Source organism: Melospiza georgiana, chromosome 14 (genome assembly GCF_028018845.1).
Source record: "Melospiza georgiana isolate bMelGeo1 chromosome 14, bMelGeo1.pri, whole genome shotgun sequence".
Lineage (NCBI taxonomy): Eukaryota > Metazoa > Chordata > Aves > Passeriformes > Passerellidae > Melospiza > Melospiza georgiana.
In genome coordinates, this window is record NC_080443.1 from 14799713 (window position 1) to 14820174 (window position 20462).

The 20462-nt window shown below is 45.3% G+C and overlaps 1 protein-coding gene across 2 annotated transcripts in view; it reads right to left on the reverse strand.

The window, feature by feature from the left end:
• Positions 1 to 20462, reverse strand: part of RANBP10 (RAN binding protein 10) — a 58765-nt gene that overhangs the window by 2306 nt on the left and 35997 nt on the right. Inside the window, exons 5-12 of one of the 2 annotated variants that reach the window (XM_058034108.1) lie at positions 14922 to 14944; positions 9197 to 9381; positions 7490 to 7602; positions 5068 to 5176; positions 3918 to 4066; positions 2604 to 2799; positions 1139 to 1263; positions 138 to 283 (exon numbers count right to left, since the gene is read on the reverse strand). In XM_058034108.1, the coding sequence (XP_057890091.1) occupies positions 138 to 283; positions 1139 to 1263; positions 2604 to 2799; positions 3918 to 4066; positions 5068 to 5176; positions 7490 to 7602; positions 9197 to 9381; positions 14922 to 14944 (1046 nt within the window). The remainder of the gene's footprint in view (positions 1 to 137; positions 284 to 1138; positions 1264 to 2603; positions 2800 to 3917; positions 4067 to 5067; positions 5177 to 7489; positions 7603 to 9196; positions 9382 to 14921; positions 14945 to 20462) is intronic. The other variant, XM_058034110.1, reaches the window with a different exon arrangement.

Sequence of the window (20462 nt, forward strand, 5' to 3'; positions counted from 1 at the left end):
TTCGTGTTTTGATCTCTGATCCCCACGTAGGTCCCTTCCTGCTCAACAGGTGCAGAAGTGGGGGCTACTCAAGGGAACCCACAACCCCAGAGCTGGCCCAGAGAGCTGCTGCAATGCAGCACAAGGTCCAGGCTTACCTGAAGCATCTTTTTGTGCATGGTGTTCTTCCCATACTCTCTGCAAAGCTGCTCGCTCAGGATCTGCAGCTCCCGCCCGAACTGGATCATTCTCTCTGTGGCAGCGTGGTTCCCTCCACAGAGCTGCCTCTGGGGGCAGCTGTCTTCTAAGGAGAAGCAGAGGGGAAGGAACAATCATCTTGCATTCCCCACCAATGCCCACTGTGTGTCAGGATACCCACAAACTCCCTTCTGCAGCAGGCAGCTGCTTCCCGCCCTAAGTTTATTCCAGTGGAAGCTTTCTGTGATCCCTGCCCTACAACAGCCAGTGCTGGGTTGGTCACAGTGCCTGGTAGATACAGGGAAGATTTGAGCTCTGTTTAATGCCTGAGAACTACCTAGAAATCAAGCTCATTGATAAAATCCTGGGAGCTTGCCTGTAAGCAATCTGTTACCGTTTCATGTGTTTAACACAGGGTATATTACCCAGAAAGCCTGGTCTAACAAATCCTGGACTCAGAAAACTTTCAGTCAGAGGCCAACATCACCAGCTCCCCAGTATCAGTGGCCACAAGAGCCTTTAGAACTGGATGAACCAGTTTCAGAGGCGGTGTAGCTGCTTCATCTGCCCCCTCCTGGCTAAAGCACCCACAAACAAGAGAGTCACGGCTGCCAGCTGTGCTGAGGCCACCCCGCAGCTGGACATGCCCAGCCTGGCACAGGAACACCAGCTCAGCTGGCACAGCTCAGCTCAGCTGCCCACAGGCACTTCTGCCAGGACTGCTCTGAGCTCAATTCCATGACCAGCACAGAACAAACCTTTGACTCCTATTGTTCTCCCTGCTCCCACCAGCACTGCTGGGAGTCTATGAAAAGCCAGACCTAGTTTTAGCTCCAGGACAGATTGATTTTCCCCATGAAGCAGCCCAAAGTACATGCTTTTTCCCCACAACCCAATTACAGTTTTAACTCCTGACACCAGCTCCTGTGTCCCTTTACCCCTCCTGCCCCTGAGGACCTACCCATGCTGGACTCATCTGTCTGCAGGATCTCCTCATGTTTGTAGGTGCCATTCATTATCCTGGTGGATGAATTCTCCAGGACTCCGTTGGGGTAATGCTCAGCCTCCATTTCCATCTCACTGTCACTGAGGTGAAAGGAGGGAAGAAATCAAAATTAAATTTTAATTTCTAAATTAAAAAGGGAAGAAATGAAGAGTTTATATGCCAAACAGTGCCCAGCAAAGGCCAGCACACCAGAAAAGGTCCAGTTGGATTGCAGGGAGCCACAAGGTCCAAGTCAGTGCAGCAAAAGTTGTTGCAGGCTTCTGAAGACAATTTATGAAACAGATTTCTGTTTCCTAAGTGCCTGACATAATTCCAGGTGCAGAACATTTTGCATTTTCCCTTCAGGAAGTGGTGATCCTTGGGATAGTAAACAGCACCAGGTAACAGATAACACACTCGGAGACTGCAGGAGGGAAATCTTGGCTGTGATACATCCCCAGTCCTTGCAAACAGCGCACCACTGAGCACTTAAATGCCCAAGACAGCAGGCTGACTGAGACTGCTGATTAACTACTGATTAACTGAAATTATGAGAAGATCTTACTGGAACTCAGGCTCTACATTAAAAAAAAAAAAGAATGACAAATCCAGCATCATTAAATGATTCTGGTAAATTGAGTCTGAACAAGTGTTTCTCACTCAGTTACATGCTAGGTGGCTCTCCAGAGGTCACAACTGAGTCTGCAAACTGCCCTGCAAGCCATGCTCAGCACAGCACTTGAAGAATGAGTGCCAGCTGTAATTAGCAAGAGATTCTTTTAATCACAATGACACCCTCTGCTCCACTGAGGCCTCACACAGCCCTGCAACAGCAGTGTGGAGAGTGAGCCCAAAGGAAGCTCAGTTTTCAGCAGAGCTCACTCTGCTTCACACACCAGAAAAGGCAGCAGTGACTGCACTGAATGCTGGATCACCTGTGGCTTCTTGGAGAAGGGAGGCTCAGTCTGACCTCTGCCACAGCATGAAACAAATCACTGCTGGCTCACCTGGGAGGAACAGGGCAACAGGCAGCCCAAGGAAACGACACAAGAGGCCAATGCACCAAGCCACTGTGGCCTGAGCTGCTGCCTCACACAGGACAGGGCAGGAAAGCTGCTCAGCAGGAACAAGTGCCTGGCTGAGGCAGCAGAAACAGCACCAGGCTGACTGGGAAAGCTTCTGGGCAAACACTGGGATGCAAAGGCATCAGTGTGATGGGACAGCCTGGTGCCTGAAACAAGAGCATCATAATATTCCTTATGAGATGAACTTCCAAGTGTGAGCCAGAACAGGCTCACACCTGTGTGTGCTGGGTAGATATTGTAGATAACAATGTTGTTCAAAAGAGCAGGACAGATCCCTTCTGGTTCCTTAGAAAGCAGACTGAGACTTTCCTCACCATGCCACCCCCCCTCAGGTGTCTCCAGAGGAAAAACAATACCTGGTTTCTTGATTACTCGTACTACTGTGCTGCTGAGATTTGGTAGAATCTGTGGAATTGGACTCCGAGTAGTTCACAGATGAAGGGGAAGAGGAGGAGGAAGATGAAGATGATGAACTCAGTGCTGGGTATTTACTGTGACTCTGTTTGCTTTTTGTGGACATGACTCCATTGCTACAGGTTGGACTATCTGCTCCTGAAAGCCAAGAAGAAAGAAAAATGAGACCAGACTGACAGTGTCACCCTGTTGTGGCCCCAAAGAAAGAAAACAAAATAAAACTGCAGATCTTAAATTATGGTTTATCATTCTTAAATTCAATGGGGTTTAGAGAAGAAACATCCACCTCTGACATGTGTTCTCCTCATGTGGAGACACAGGACCCACTTACTGTCAGGGTCTCTAGCTGGTCAGAGTGACCCTGAGAAGAGTTTGAAATTCTCTTTTCCCAACCTGGCCCTTGAAGAAGGAGTCAGGGCTCTTCATTTCCCGGTCTCAAGGGAAATGTATCTTATCTATAAAATTCTTTCTCCTGCCCTGCTAAGGCCCATCCAGCAGGACAGACCAGGCACTCTGCCTGCCCCTGGGCAGTGTTATGTCTTTATACTAAAAACTATGTATACAATATTTACAATTACTTCCCAATACCTATCAACTGTGTTAGACAGTGAGCTTCTACTCTAAACCAGTCTGTAAATGCCAACATCACAGCAGAAGATGGAGGCCAAGGAGAAGAAGAAGGAGAAAGGCTGGACATGCCCAGTTCCCTCCATCTTGCCTCCTGAACCCCCATATCAAAAATCCCAAAATCTACTTTTCCATCCTGTGATAACTTCACTATTATTCTACCTAAAGTGTTGCGGCTTGCTGTCACAGACATCTTTTATGAAAAATCCTTTCCTTAGGATTTTTTCCTCCTGAGAAGCTGAGAGGCCTCAGAAACAAAGTGCAAACAATGATTATCTGCTGCTGTGGAATGCAACTGGTGGATCTGTGTTGGTTGTCACTAATTAATGGCCAATCACAGAGTCCGAGCCACAAGTCTTTGCTATAATTCTTTCCTATTCTATTCTTAGCTAGTTAATATATATCATAAAATAATAAATCAAGCCTTCTGAAACATGGAGTCAGATCCTCATCTCTTCCCTCATCCTAAGACCCCTGTGAACACTGTCACAGCTTGCTGATCTTCATACAAGGTTGGTAATTTGCTCCACGGGCCACAATCAAACCCACAGGTGTTTTGGGCTCTGTGCCAGGGATTCTGGCACGCCAGAAGGACAGCCAGAGGGATGCTCTGGATTCCCCCAGCTTACCAGTACTGTGAAGGTGTGAGTTGGTGGATCCATGCCTGGGGCTCAGGCTGGGGGAGCCGGGGTAGCTGTCCTGGGAGCGGGGGCTGCGGGCGCTGAAGCAGCGCACCTCGCTGTCCGTGCCGTTCACCATCTCCACGAACTGCCGGCACCTGAGCTCATGGGAGCAAGAGGGACAGAGTGACAGCCAGCATGCTCAGCACTCAGCCTGCCTCAGGGCCCCACTGGGCAACTCCTACAAACTTCCAAAAACACATTTCAGGCTCCTGGTGCCTTTGTATTGAGTGCTCTGATGATGCTACAGAGGGAGGAGTTTGGAAAGCTCGCTTTTGATGCTAATGGATGGTGAGATATTCCCAAAAAAGCAAGTTTAATTCCACTGTGCTAAGAAAAAGCTGTTCCTTGGCAGCTTTCACCTCCAGCTCTTCTGCAGGTACTTCAATCTCATGTTTTCTGTGATTGAAATGGCTCCTGAGGTATTAAAAAATCTCTTTCCCAGCCCCACAACCAAAGAAGAAGTCAAGATTCAATTGTGGAGTGTTTTTTCAGGGAGAAGGTACTAAATCTGTCAAATACCATAATTCCTTCACTACTCCATCAACCTAAAAATACTGGTGGCCAATGGAAAATAGAGAAGGAAGAGTAAAAAATGCAATATCCAGAGTGACAGTGAGGACAGCTCCTCATTTAGCTTTATTGGGAATTGTCCTCATATGTGTCAGAAGTCTGGGGAGAACCTCTCTGTACAGCTGGGAGAACTGGGACACTTCTTCCTTTAATCTCTACCCCAGACAGCCTTTTCCACACATCTGCCTTTCTAGGAACCTCCATAGAGACTGACACTGCTCCAGCACTGCAAGATCTTCACAAGGCCAGTAAAGAAACTCCTCTGAAGGAATTTCTGGCAGTCAGCAGAACTAAAATTCACCCACCTAGGCCTGACCTCATGAGACAAAGCTATACTGGGTCTGAGCAGCAACAAAAGGGCTACATCTGTGGTCATACAAGCACTTGCAAAGGTCTCCCAAAGGGAGCTCAAACAGTGTGAATTCAGAGCAAGGTGTGCAGCCAGACTGGATGTTTACCCATGTTCTTATTCCCTCCCTAATCTACACATTTTAGCATTAGGGAGCATAAAGCTTTTCATACTTACTTTAACATGAAGAGCAGGTTGGGGTTATGTTCTAGGAGGCCAGGATAGAGCTGCTGGGTGGCTTCTATAGCCTCTCCCACTCTGCCTGCTAATACTAGCTTCTGTATTCCTGAAAGCAAAAGGAGACCTGGTGACACACAGGATCAGCCCACAGGAACAGCCAAAAGAGCTGCCCCATCCATTCCATCCAGGTCCCCAAAGCCACCTTGCACAAGGGCTTGGGAGAACTCAGGACCATATTTAGTTTATTAGGGGAAGGAAAAAAAAATCCTTATTTGGATTAGGGGGAGGAAAACCCTGTGAAAATGTGAAAGGATCTTTTAGTAGCAAAAAGTCATCAAGAGTAGAAGGATCTGAAGGATGTAAAAGGTGGGTTGGGGTGCTCTTTAGTCACAGAGCTCTGCAGCAATGGAAACAAAAGCAGGACATGCCAATTGGATGGCAACAAGGAGCCTGATGGGGAAGTGACAATTTCAGAGGGCAAATTCCTAGGTCACCCTCAAACTACATTTTGTGTCTGGTTCAAGCTTGGAAGCAAACATACGGCTCAGTATGAGATAAATGGAGTACTCCTACAGGGTCTGTGGTCTTAAATCACAGCACTGCTTCCACAATATTCTTACCACTAAGCAGAAGTAATTATACAAAAAACCCCATGTTTTGAATAGAGAGAAGTACCAGCTACTGACTGCACTAGAAACAGCTCAGTGACTTGTATACTTGTAGGAGGTGCAAAGACACAAGGCAGAAGATATTTATCATGCTGGGTGTTCATGTCCCATGTAAGTCCGTCCAGCAGGTCAGAAGACACAAGTGCAAGACTCAACTCGAGACCCCTGAAAGCTCAGAGAAGCTGCTGATCTACAGGGACTCACAATTCCTTTTTCTATGCATGCTTAGAGATAAAAGTTAAATGTATTTTAAAACTGCATTGTTTTTCCAGTACTCCTTATGAACAGCAGAGGGAAGGCCTGGAATAGCCCATGAGGTGCTTTGCAAGCAGAGCCTCTGATAACAACAGGCTGTGGCTTTTGCAAAGTGTTGGAGCAGTTGGAAGCCCAGTCTGGCAAATCTTCATTAACAATGCCAGTAACAAACTGCAATGACTTGTCATGTCTCCCACTTCTCAGTGTCTATCTGGTTGTTATTATAGCTGAAATCTGGAACCAAAGCCGTGGCTCTCACACCAACACAAGGGCTCTCATTTCACTCTCTTGCACGTCCATTTTCTCATCTCGCTGCTTCTGACAGCTCTGCTTTGCCTTGTTTGGCAACTCTCACAGATGTCATTCCCTTTTCTATTTCCCCCTCTTTTTGTTTCCCCATCTGTGTTTTCCTCACACCTTTTATTCAAGCCCCAACTTGAGGGCCCTGTATTCCTTCCCTCCATCTGCCTTGTCACCTGTCCTCAGCCCAAGGAGCCCGCAGCACCCCGTGTGTGTGTCCCCCACCAGTCAGGCTCTGCCAGCTAAACCACAGCACTGGGAGCACTGCTGGGGCCAGGGCTGCATAATGCATGACCTGGAAAGCACCAAGCCCATCAGCACTCACAGGCAGCAACTGCAAGTTATTTAAGAGCAGAGTCCCCAGATGACCCTGACTGCTGGCTAAGCACATCAATGTATGGAGAGCAAGGCACAAAGGGCACAATGCTCTGGTACGTGACAGTCACACGAGAGCAGCTCACAAAGGGAAGGGAAATGTACAGGCATGTGGCCTGTATTCAGCAGCCAGGAGAATGCAGAACACACACCAATGTTCTGCCACTCTGCAGGCTGAGCCTGTGAATAGAAAAGTTTAAAAAAAAAAAAATGTACAGCAGGAGAAAGCTGCAAGCCTTATTCTGCAGGACCAAAAGTGCTGACAGCCCCAGCAGCTGAGAGATGAGCCACTTGGGAGCAAACAGCAGCAACCAAAACAGACACAGAGCACAAACTCTTCACCCAGTGTGAGCTTAACACATTGGCTGTGAATTTGAAAACCCTTCAACATGTAAAAGTTACCTGAAATCACAATGTACAGAGGACTGAAGAGTCCTTAACTGGGAGCTCCAGTGAAACTAAAGGGATGTGTCTGAGTCCCTGTGCCCAGGCTGATGGACCTGCCCCTGCTGCACCAGCCTGCAGTGAGGAGCTCACATCCAAAGGGATCTCTGGTGCACAATGATCTCAGCTCAGTAAAGGCCAAGCAGAGCAGACAGGGACAGGAAGAACAGGGCAGTTCTCCAGGCAAAGATGCAGAGGGTGGAGAGCAGGCAGTGGTGATGGGAAAAGTGCTCCCAGCAGAGACTCCCAAGCTCTGCTCCAGGCCAGCAGAGTGCTGTGCACAGCTCTGTACTCTCATGGAGTGACCTCCACAGCACTCACTCCTCTGCAGAGCCCCAAAGGGAACACACCTGAGGAGTGACACCCCACAGACTTACTTTGTCTATTCTTTATTGAGGTCTGTTCTTCCTGGATTGTGGTGTCTGTGACTCTGGCAAAGGCAGTTGCTGTTGAACAGTACCCATGATGGACCAAATATGAGGAAACCATACTAGAAAAAAAGAAAATACAAAGAGATGACAAGATACAAATGAAACAGAGTCATCACACTGGAGCAAAAAGAAATCAGCAAAAACACAACAGAGGTTGCAGTTTCATTGAGAAACTCAGTTTGCTTAGGACATAACCAAGGTTCTACTTCTGAGTCTAAACTCTGTGTATTTACAAGACAGACACCTGGTCCTCTGCAAGCAGCAGGGAGGCTCTAAATTCCCTTTACAGAGTAGGAAAAAATGAAGAATCTCAATACATATACAGTATTTATTTATGACTGCTGTCCAAGGGTCACTTGTAAGGGCTCAATACTGTGTTACTGCCAGTGACATCCTATAGACACAAAAATCTAAACCTCAGAGAGGTTCATGGCTTTCAAGTAGATCTTAAAAAGAAGAAAAGATTCTAGTCCTGAATTTCTTCCATCACTTATTTGCCAGCAATTATATCTTTAGTAGTTCAATCTTCTTATGAATTCTGCACATTTACAGATACTTTAATCTGGCGACTGTCAGCATTGATTTTAAAAACATTAACACTCTTCAAAGTTGTATTTTTAAAATATCTTGGGGGAGGGAGGAGTATCACTGTCAGAAAACAAAGACAACAAAACCATCTTCCTGAACAGACCATTTCTAACACAGGACACAGCGACTCAATGTTAATGCTCACTGGATTTTAACAAAATCTAAAAAGCTAGCAACAGGATTTCAAAGCTTCTCAGAATGAATCTCAAAACAGGCTTCTCAAGATGAAGCTAGCATTGATCTGATCAAAGCACACACTCAACTTGGCTACTTTCAATACAAGAAATTAGTATTTTATGAGTCAGCAATCATTCTTAGGCATAACATTGCAGGCAGGTGTGTAATTTTTGGAAGTTGTTTTAAATACAAGTGCTTCTGCCCAAGAGCTCTGTAGGAGCTCAGAGTGGTGACCCTGACAACCCCCACCCCTGTGCCTATCAGAAGAAAAATTTCTGGAGAACACAAGGAACAATTACAGGGATAAATTGGTCCCACTGCAGCAGAATCAACAGCTCCTGTTAAGGGAGGTCCTGGCTCTCTAATTTGGTCCTATTTTGGAAGGCAAATAGCAGCATCAATAACACTCCTGACCTTTGACAACTCCTGCCAAGTACCCCCATCAAGTTCCACTCAATCCTTTCTGCAATGAGAAGTGCTTTCAGTATTCATAAATTTATAAAATGCCATAATTGTGCTTTCAGTTAGGTTTGAAAGTCTTTGGTTTAGGCTGTTTCTTGCTCTTTCATTTCTGAATTCAGCTGGCTTACACACAGACTTTTCTCCTATGTTAGCAGTGTTTATGGTGTCTTGCCCCTCCTGCAGTGCATCACCCCAAAATGTCCTTCCATTCCTACAAGCTTCCATGCAATCTTTGGCTGAAAACAAAAACATTAGAAACAGCAGCAATCTACACAGGAAAGACTTAAACAACAGAACAGAGGATAAAACAATTTGAGCAAAATGCACAGAGTGGCAATTTTTACCATAAGAGAGCACAAATCAGCACTTAAGAAGTATTTAAAGCTTAACAAGAGGGAAGAACTGAGCAGCAAGGCAGTGACTTACTTCTGCAGCATGGCTTGCCACTCTCCCAGCCTGTCTCCTATGGGAAACCGCTTAATGGTGCTCTGGATCTTCGCCCTCCACTCCCTCATGTAGTCCTCAATGTCAAACACAAAGGGCTGCTGCCCAAAGTTGGCATCCACGATCTCCCCTGGAGTCTGGAGACCCACTGTAGGGTAGAGGTTTGACTGGGAAGGAAGAAAAACAAACCTGTATTAAACACAGCTTTCTCCTCCAGTTACATGGTTTGGTAAAACTAAAGAGCAGCTCTTTAAACTGAAATAAATATTAATGGAATTGGAAGGGGCAAAAGCCCTTTGTGTACTTCTCAAGGAATCCTGTGACTTATTGTGCATTTATGAAAAGTTATTGCATCAAACCAGAACAATGGGTTCAATCCCCCAGCAGCCTGGGATCGAGGGCATGACTGCTGTCTGTGGATGGCACTTCTGGATTAGTTTTCTACAGTTTCTACCAAGCTTCAAGAGCCAGCAGATATTCTTATTCTTATTCTTCTTCTTCTTCTTATTATTATTATTATTATTAGTGAGAGGTGTGTAATCTTAATCAATGGATCTCTGTATTCCCTCCTGTTTCAACTCAACTCTTTTATTCCTTGGGAATTGTTATCTCAGTCTTGTACACCTCTGATGAAAAGGGAATAGACAGTGGTGGAGCTCTGAGGTTAGGTCTTTGATGATCCCAAGATCCCAAGACATCCACACAAGAAATTACACTACTGATAGATTAATTTCATTTTAAGAATAAGTCTACAGATCCAAATGGAAGCTTGGACCCATCAACAGGACATGAGGAAAATAAAAAGGTTACCACCATGAAAGTGTCTCTAAAATTCAGCCACTAATTTGCTTTTAAGGATGATTTAATTAAAAATAGGTGTTCAAAGTGTATCAGAAGGTCTCTGAATTCATACTATATTAAGAATAAGCTTGTGGAGACAAATGGAACCCCTAAGCCCACCTGAATGTTGGGAAAAGAGAAACAGCATCAGAAGAGGTACAGGGGAGTCTGGTTCTCATCATTAAGCACATTGTTCAAAAGCACTGTCAGGTTACTGCTGTGCAGCACAAATTACTGCTCTGTGTGCAAAACAGACACAAACTGCACAAACTCAAACTTCCTGCTCACACCCTTGCACACTCATGCACACCTGCTCACACTCTTGCACACCAAAATCCCATTTTTCCAAAGCACGTTCCATTCACCCTCAAGTTACTTCTGTGCAGCACCAACTACTGTTGTGTTTGCAAAGCAGACACAAACCTCAGGAATTCTCTGCTTCACAGCATGCGTTGAGACTCTGCAGCCTGGGGGAAGAAATCTCTCTCGTGCCACTCAGGAACTGCCTGGTGTTGGGTTTTTTCCACTTTGCTCTAAAACACTGGAGCCAGAAATGGACACTGGGAAAGGCACAGGGACACCTGTATGGAACTGAGGTCTGGAAGGTGCCTGGCTGCAGTGCCTTGCTCAGGGCTGAGCCCATATCAGATATTAGAACAGCAGAGGGGCACACCTCCCTCCTTAAGTCCCATCAGAAACCTAGGATGACCCTCTCCTCCTCTACAGCAAGAGACATGGGCATTCCTACAATTATCTGGAAAACTTCTTCAACTGATTCTTCCCTGTTGCAGAGATGTGGATGATTTAGGGCTGGAATGGGTTCCAAGAGCGACTGCAGCATTCCTGTTCTCATTTTCAAAACTGAACTGGTTAAGAGCCTGACCGACCTCCTCTACCTTTGAAATTACCAAACCTCAAACAACAAGGGAAAGAAATGAATCTATAAATACAGACTGGAAATGAAAAACAGAGATCAGGATGACTGCATTACTGGTGATGCACCACACCTCCTTTCCTGTTCCCACACCAAGGAAGTCTCTGGGTCAGAGAGGTGCAAAGTAAATACAGCATGATAAAGGAAGAGCTACCAGAGGAAAATGCTGTAATTAAATTTAGTTCCTCCATTCCTTCAAAACTGGCTGACATGGAAATATCTCTAATGAGGAATCAGATATTTTCCACAGTCCATACTTCAGACTTCTTATTATCTTCTCAGTATCTTCAACCCCAGGGCTTCCAAAGCCAGGAATCAGACACCCAACATACTTGGAAGTTGGAAGCTAAACCCCCCCCCAATTTTGGCTATGCTCATCTTTGAGCAGAAGCTGCCTATCCTCTACATCTCTCAAATCATGTCTAAGGTAAAATTCCATTTTTCCATGTGGGATGTGTTCTCTCTGCTTAGCAGCTGCTGGGAAGCTCATGTATCTCCAGCACCCTGCCAGATGCAGGCAGACACAATCCCAGAGCCCACGGACCCAGGAGATGCTTTTCCTGCCAAGTTCCTCAGGAACACCTTCCCCATGACATCTGGCCCACCCCCTGCGCTGATGTTGGTCACAACCCCCACTGTTCATCTTGACCTGGTTTTTAACCCCCTTGTCCCTCTGCACTGATACAATCCCACCCTGAGCTCTTCTGGTTTTTTTCATCTCCTATTATTCCTTCAAACCCCCAGGCAGGATAGACCTGATCCAGGCTTGTGTAAATAAGAGTTGGGCCTGAGCACTGACTTAAATTGGCAAAAAAAAAAAAAAAAAAAAAAAAAGAAAGAAAGAAAAAGAAACTCCCTCTTTTTCCTCTGTGGGAATTCACTCCTATTTCATGCAGTTATTTTGGTTTTCACTTCAGCCTGTGCTAAGCCAAAATGTGTTTTTTCCTATCACTGTATTTTTGTACAAATGAAAACACCCTTTAGAGGAAACTGAAACAAGCCAAAGCAAGTATGTTTCAACATCTGTGTCTCTGGTTTTCAAATTAAAGTATCCATTTCAACTTCCTAATATTGTGAATTCTGCAAAATATTGCTTTCACTATTTGCCTCTGAAAGGGGAATGTTGGAACAAGCATTTCAAGAAAACTATTTCTAATCTGGCAGTGTTTTGAAGGGTCAGCTTAATTCCTTGTGTAACCTCACTGATGTGCCAATCCTAAAATTTAAGCTTAAAAATTGCAGAAGTAAAAGGGTTCACTGATGTGTGTTACCAGTCAGCTTCAGCACCCCTCAGGCTGTGATGCAAGGAAAAGCTCTCCCTAAAGTCCCCCTGCAGGGGTGAGTAATGAGGAACGGACCAGAGCCAAAAAATCTGTGTGGAGCTGCTCAAACCAGAGCACTTCAAGGGTCACCCAGGTAAGTTTGCTGTTCCCACTCCTGTTTGCAGTTAAATTTTCAGAACTGCAGCTTTAGCAGGTGAAGAACACAGACTCTATAATGGATACTTTCTTTTTATTAACCTTATAATCAGTGGATATTGTGTTTGAGCCTGGAACAGAGAACTATAAAAAATGGAACCTGCAAGTGATCAGCTTCATATTCTCTACTGCCTCAAGAATTCTAAAATATCTGATAGACTTTAAACCAAAGTCTATCTTGGGTCTGGCATCCCCTTCTTTAGGAAAGGTTGTAACCTGAACTGTTTGGAACAACCAATAATCCACGGGCCAAGGGAGCAAAAGGAGCACATGGAACACATTGGTACCAGCAAGGGTGAAGGAAGAATGCAGTAATCCAAGGGAAGGATATTGGAAAAGAGAATGCTGAAGTCAGCTGTAGGCACCCTTAGGAAGCTGCCAGCAGAGCAGCAGAGTGATTTAGCATATGCAGAGGGATGTCCTAGATCCATATGGAGGCAGAAGTCTCCCATCCTTGCTCACGTCCACAGTTAAGAGGTAAAAAAATCCCCATCAAGCTTCTTTCCTCCTCTTTTTGAAGAGGAATTATCTCATGAAGGATAATTCTCAGTAGTAGGAGGCCTACAGGGCATCAGCTGTTCTCTTTCCTGGCCCAGAAAAGCAGTGTTATGGATTAGCTGCTGTTGTAAAAGCCAGAAGGGGATTTCCCCAGAAAACAGCTCAGCAACCTGGCTGGTGAAGGTTCAGAGACCATTTACACACCAGTTAACCATGAGGCATCTGCCAAAACCTACCCTGGCCAGATCTTCTCCCAGTTTCTCACTAAACATCTCTGCACAGCACACACAGACAAACAAGCCTGAGATCCTGTGAGGATGATCTGCCCAGACCAGCAAATAGCAAGACAGGGAGATGCCAGGGGCTCAGGAGAGTTCTGAGTTCAATCTCACTGGCACTGCAAGAGCTCAGTGCAGCAAACAACCTTCTGTCCTTCTGTCTGCTCTGCCTCCCCTGCTGCTCATCCCCTGTGCCCAGCAGAGACTCAGCACAGAGGTGGGCAGCTCACACATGAACATTAAATTCTCTGTCAGCTCACTGTGCACTCCAGGATCAACAGGATGCAAGTTCAGCTAAGCAGGACAGGGAATTTCAAGCTGCCAAATCTGTGCTGTGAGGCTGCACAGCAACACTTGGGCAGTAAATGAGCAGTGGTACATGTGCTGGACAGCCCTTTCTGATGGACAGGAGCCTAAATTGCCATTGTCCAGCTCAACTTGGACAATGACATTGTCATTTGTCATTGACAACATGGACAATGTCTGCTCCTGCTGCAGAAGGAGAAGCAGTCTAACCAAATGAGAAGATAAAGTGGTGAAAAAGTTAGAAGGAATATGGTAAATCTGTGACTACTAATGCAATCTATATCCAGAGGGAAAACAGCACCAAAAACTAAGGGGTACATCAGAGAAGCATCTTCTTGCTGTGGATGTAAGGTTATCACAATACCTCACTCCAAAAGGTTAATCTTCATGGAAAGGCAAACTATTCTTGTACTTTAATAAATTGTACTTGGACCAAGTGAATGATAACCCACATAAAGAGTTTCTGGTTTAGAACACACTGCAATGTTACCAAGTTTAAAGACTCCAGAACATAAAAAACCCAAAAACATCCTGTATTGACAGCTGATATGAAAAGGCCAATCAAATAACTGCAATTTAAGTGCAGGTTATATTTGGGACATGGCAGAAATCTGCAAAGCCCTAAATCCCATTGGGAAGGTGAACAGGGAGTACTAGACATTATTCCTCACAATACAAAAATTAGAGGAACAAGGTAAATTTTTTGCCAGGAAGTACAGAACAAAGCAAACCAACCTTCCTTACACACAATAGGGAAGTCAGCCAAGAAAATTTATCACTTTGGAGGCTTAAAAAAGTTATCAAAATGAAGAAATTTGTCAGAGGAAATTAATTTTGGGTATTTAAGTACAAAGACAGGAGTGCAACCTTAGGGACAAGAAGTCCTGTGTATGTGATGGATGCAGTGGATATGTTGGTGCATGCCTGACCTGGGTTTACCTTTTTTTCACTGAACACATTCTCCTTGTCCAGGAACACTTGGGTCTAGAAAAGAGGGAATATTTTCTTGTGCTTTTGTGAGACCTGACTAGACATGAGTGCAACTATGCACATGTTCTCCTCCTCAGAGTCAAAGCTGCATTTGGAAGACAATGACCTGTAATGAAGTTTGCATCCTTGCTTTAATTCCAGGAGAAGGAGCAATAAAGTCTTAGAGGTGGTGAGGGATGAGAGGAGGCATGTGAGTAGCCCACAAACCCAGTCACAGGATTATGAAGTTTCAGAAAAAGGAGCATCCACATCATTCAGTAATGTGTGTTATCATATTTTTTTTTAACAGGGCATCAAACAGAAAAAAAAAAATCACCCCCACACTCTTCCCCCTCCCTTCTGTTTGCATCCTTACTTAAAATACTGAAAATAGGTGTACTTACAGGGAGGTCTGTAAAGGCTATACCTGTGGGGGGAAAAAATATTAGAATTAAAAAGACAAAGGATTTTTTTCCCTGCTTGCCTACATCCTTAACATGCTACTAAACATTACTGCATTTCAAATCCCAGCTCTGACCCTGCATTTCACTGCTTCATGTACTTAGAAGTAACTTCCCTCCCCAGTCTCCTCCTCTGTAAGGTTTTGCATCTGGAGAAAGGTTCATGAAAAAGCCTAAATGTTTTCAACATCTCTCCCAAAAATTTGATTTTCTAAAAGCAGCTCTTCTTTCCTTTGCTTCTCCCTCTGTTACAAGGAAGGAGTTAGTTTTCAAGATTCACTTTGGTGTTAGATAAAGAGTTTTAGTATAAAATTTCTTTGGTTTAGGCTGTAACTGATTCTTCCTATCAGCCAGAGAAAGAGGAAAGAATATTCAACACTTGGCATTACAAGCTGCAGCCAGGAGCACCTGAGAAACTGTGCAAAGAACAGCCTCATCCTCAACTCAGCTGATACAGCTCCAAACAGAAAAGATGGGGAAAAAAGTGTATGGTTTCCCTTTTTATTTACATCTGGCATATCTTTTATTTACATCTGGCAGATGTAAATAAATATAAATACAATACAATAAATAAAACATAATATCTTTTATTTACATCTGGCAGAAAAGAGGTATTTGAGGCAGACATTGCCTGTGATGTCTAACAGGGTTCTGGCTGGAGACAACACCCACCACAGCCAGGCTGCCCCAGGCTCTGCATCTGATTTAGGTGCAGTTACTGCCCCAAAGGATGGGGCCTCTCCTCCCTCTCCTGCCATGGTGGGATCCAGCAGCAGCTCAGGGAGATGGATCAGCAGAGCCCCCCAGGCTTTGGGTCACCCTCACCAGCAGCACAGGGGACACTGCTGCCATCACCACCAGGCTCAGCTAAATCCAGACTTCCAGCTGACATTCCAGGAGCCAAGGAAGCTGCAGCCCTTCCCCATGTGTGCTCCCCAGAATTCTTCCTTGTCCCCAGCCAGAGCAAGGCTGGTACCCACAGCAGGACACCCAGTTCTCACACACATCCCACCTCTCCTCCTTCCCTTCTGCCTGGCACTGGAAGGACTGCAGAAGCAGGAGAACACCACCCTCTGGTTTTAATTTTAGGACTACTTTAACCCAGAGCTGCAATGTAATGTTACCAGATCAGTCTGAAATGGTAATTTAAACCAGTTTTAGGAGTCAAGATAGGAAACAAGTTATTCAAAACAGCACAGACCTAAATCAAATGCTCGGAAAGAAATCCTGAATCTTTTACTAAATAAACAGCAAATAAAGATAAATTAACATCATGGCAGATAGTCAGTATGGTTTAATGAACATCCTGGCACTTTGGACCTTGTTTACTGAGCACCTTTTCTACAATCCAACCAAAGATTGTGCACACAGGTGATGTTGAACACATGGCTGAGGAAAACATTCAGTGAGCATTTCTCTCACCTTGTCACTTTGCCCAGATACTGCTCCTCACTCAAACCTATTTTTCACTTTGCAATTATTTTGCTCAGCTGGATGAAAAGGTGGATGAAAGCTTGTTTTCCTACCCTTATGGCAGAGTGAGGCCAATCACCTTGAGCCTGCTGTCCACTGGAGTCTTCTCTGCCCCCAGCACCTCTGAGAGCCAAAGGTGGCCAGGCCTGTGTATTTGTGTGGCTGGAAGCTGCTCCCAGCACCTGGACAAGCACTTGGCTTTTGAACGGACTACAAGCTGGGTGGAAACTGCTCAAAGTCCAAGAGCTGTCCCTCAGGGATCCATGGCAGGGCCAACACAGTTCCCTGTCTTCACCAATGACCGGGACAATGGGACTCAGTGCGCTCCCAGCAGGCTCACAGGTGTCACCAAACTGGAGGGCACAGTGCTGTAGCTGGAGAAATGACCCAGCACAAGGCTCCCAAAGCTCAACAAAAGCAACCTAAGAGCCCAGCCACCAGGCTGTGATACTGCCAGGAAACAAGACAGGATGAGGCTGACTGGAGAGAAGGATCTGCAGAAAAGATGCTGGGTCCTGCTGGGCAACAAGTAGAGCAGGAGCCAGCAGTGGGTCCTTGCAGCAAAGGACATCAACCACATCCTGGGTTTATTAGTGAGGGTGTAGGTTAAAGGATGGGATTTCTGCCTTCTTTTCCAACACTGGTGAGTCTACACTGCAGTTATGATGTTCACCTTAGGGCTCCCCAACACAGGATACAGTGAGACTGGAGTGAGTCCAGCAGAGGCCAGCAAGACAAAGGGAAAAGTCTCTGTTCAGTCTCAAAAGCATTAGGGCAGACACCTACTGCTGCCTACAACTCTCATACAGGAGGGTGTAAAAAGGCTTTTTCAGAGATGCATGCTGGCAGGAGACAGGAGGCAACACAGACAAGCTGCAACATGGGAAATTCTAATGAGAAAAATTCAGTATGGATTTTGGTCAAATACTGAATCAGGACCAGAAAAGCTCCCAGATGATCTCCATTCCTGAAGACAGTAAAAACTTAATGAGTTTCTGAGTAACATGATCTAGTTTGGGCCTGCTTTCAGCAGGGTGTTGGATGCTTGACCTCCAGAGATCCCTCCCAGAGAAAATAATTCTATGATTCTATAAATAAACTCATTACATTTCCTTTACAATGAGACAAATGCATGTTTTCCACATTCTGTTATGTAACTCAGACTAATAAAATGCATTATGCAGACAGCACTTGGTCTATTGCACTGCTTAGAGTTTCTGCATCTGCATTGCTGCACACCTGCACCAGGAAAGCCAACAGCAGAAATGAAATAATCACAGCTTGAATGAGAAACTGTTTTCTTTCTCTGCAGCCCCTCCAAAGCCTGGATCCAGTTTAAAACCACAACCTTCTAAAACACTTAAGGACTGGACAAACCAAGAGCTCAGGAAGCAAGAGCAAGTGTGTGAAGAGCAGGACATAAAGACATTAAATGAAGGTTCAGTGCTAGTGTGATTGACATTTTCACCTGCCAACCAAACAAAGGACTTCCACCTTCCATGACTGCACTTCCACATGATCCCATGCACAGAATGTGTTTGTGGACCTTCCAGCCCATCTCTGCTCTCCACCAGCACCAATCACCCTTTCTGCCTCACAGCTGGCCACTTAGAGAATTCAATTTGCACAAGACAATGTACATTTGGTAATCAGCCACAGCACTGCCTGCACAGCAGGGAACTCCTCCAGCATCTGTTTAGGGAACTGAGATCCAGGGAATCCTTAAGCACTGCTGGTGGATTGCAATGAACACAACTCCTTCAGCAGTGTGGGCATCCTAAAGAGCAGACCAGGAAATGCCTGCCTAGGAAAATACTTGAATATTCTCCAACATGCTGCTGAGGAGAAGCACTGTCAAACCCACATAGCTCTACATGCCCTTGGAAACAGATCCTCCAATCAGGCCACTGGGTAAAAGTGCTCACACAGAGAACAAAGCTGTGGCCAAACCTGGTATTTTCTGTTCATTTTGATAGTGAATCAGGTGGTGAGGCCCTGGCACAGGTTGTCCAGAGAAGCTGTGGCTGCCCCATCCCTGGAAGTGCTCAAGGCCAAGGTGGATGGGGCCCTGTGCAATCTGGACTCATGGAAGTGTCTCTGCCCACAGCAGAGGGGTTGGAATACATGATATTAAAGGTCCCTTCCAACCCAAACCACTCCAGGATTCTGTGGTTTTAAATCTGATTAATCTGAAGTCTTCTTTTGAATATCCCAATGCTCTTGCTGTCTGCAAACTTCATTTGAAGCCTTGGGGTCAAACCTATTAAATCTGGGACTGACACCTGCATGTCTCTCACAACAGGTTTCTGCATTACTCCCAATGTTCCCCCTAGTCTCTAAACTGGCTGCAGAGTGGATATTTTACTTTTTAGGTTAACTTGGTCTTTCCAAGAGCCTGCACTAGAACTCAAACTGCGGGAAGTTTTCTATGCCAAGACTTCAGAGGGTTGCATGCTCTTTTTATAGCCCTGCTGCTCCATTTACCTTGGTCTGCTGTCAAAGTCTGAGATTTGAGACACTCCTACATTAATCCCTGAGCAAATTCATCCACTTAAACCCAGAGACCTGCAGCAGTCACATTTCCTCCTCATCTCCTGGTCCAAGACTTTCTGCTTAATGGCTGGTGCCCCAACATTTCTCCCTGTTTCTATCCAAATTCACTCTCATCACACTTCTAGCCACATCTCACTATGTTTTTTACTGCCAGGACTCTGCTCAGAACTCGTCAAAAGTGTTTCATCAGCAGCCAGAAGACATTCAAGACATTTTCCAGAACAGAGAATTAAGACTACATACGATGTCAAACAGTTTTCATGTGACGTCTCCAAATAAAGTTCAAGACTTAGCTCCAACCAGAACATCCAGAATTTGTGATGGCCAAGAAAACAGTTCTTATACAGTGCTCCTGATGGATCTGATTAAATGAAAAAGTATGGAGACAATGGAAGATAATAGTTAAGCAACAGAAGAAATTGCAAGGAAAACAAAAGGGGGGATGTCTAATTAATGGATGAAAAGGAGAGGACTTAAATGGTGAAGAGTGAATTAGAAAGACAAAGCTACAGTAATTCCATCAAAAGAAAGACAAAGTCAAACCCTGAAACCCTGCTTCTCAAGCTAACTGGCCTCACAAAGAAGCTGATTAGCCTCATGAATATTCTTGGCATCTGCAGTAGGATTACACAATTACCTCATCTCCTAGGAGGAGACACACATGGCTTCCACAGCTTCATGTCAGGGAACACCTAAAAAACTCAAATTCATCCCCTTCCTGGTAAACCCTGGGGCTACACAACACAGAAATGACATTCTCAGGTTAGCACTAAATATCATGGAAGTTCAAGACCTTCAAGGAGCTGCTTTTTTCAGGGAAGAAAGCATTCTGACTTTCAAACAAATCACTGCTCCTGCCTCCACTTGGCCTTGGTTCCTCTGCTGACCCCCTGCTCAAACCTCTGCTCTGTGCCCATGAGGAGCTGTGAAACCCCTGGCCAAGGGCTCCTCTCCTCAGCACTGCACTGAGCATTTCTGGATGCTGTTTATTTATCAGTGACACAAACAGACACTGCTGGCCCTCACCAACAGACTGCTCAGATGAGGTTTTCATTCTGCTTTTGTGAAAAGGCAGTAAAATGTTCCTGCAGCTTTTGTGGGGTCACCCAGCAAGGCCTGAGCTCTGCTGCTTCCCTTCTGCACTGTCTCCTCTAACCACACCATCTCTCCTCTCTCTCTCTATCTGTACCATGCCACTGCAGCTCAGAGAAAAGCTGCTACACACAGGAGCCAGCTGTGAATGCTAAGGAGAGGCTTCTCCCTGTCCTTTTCTCAGACAGCTCATGTCTTGCACATCTGAAGAGCTCAGGAGGACACCCAGGGGACAGCAGTGCTTATAACTGATGCTGCTTTAAGCATGGTAACTTTCTTGTTACCTTTCCTGTTTCTTCCCACTGGCATTGTTCAGCACTGGGGTAGGCTGTTCCTCAAGGGGTCATTCAATGTCAGATTAGAAAA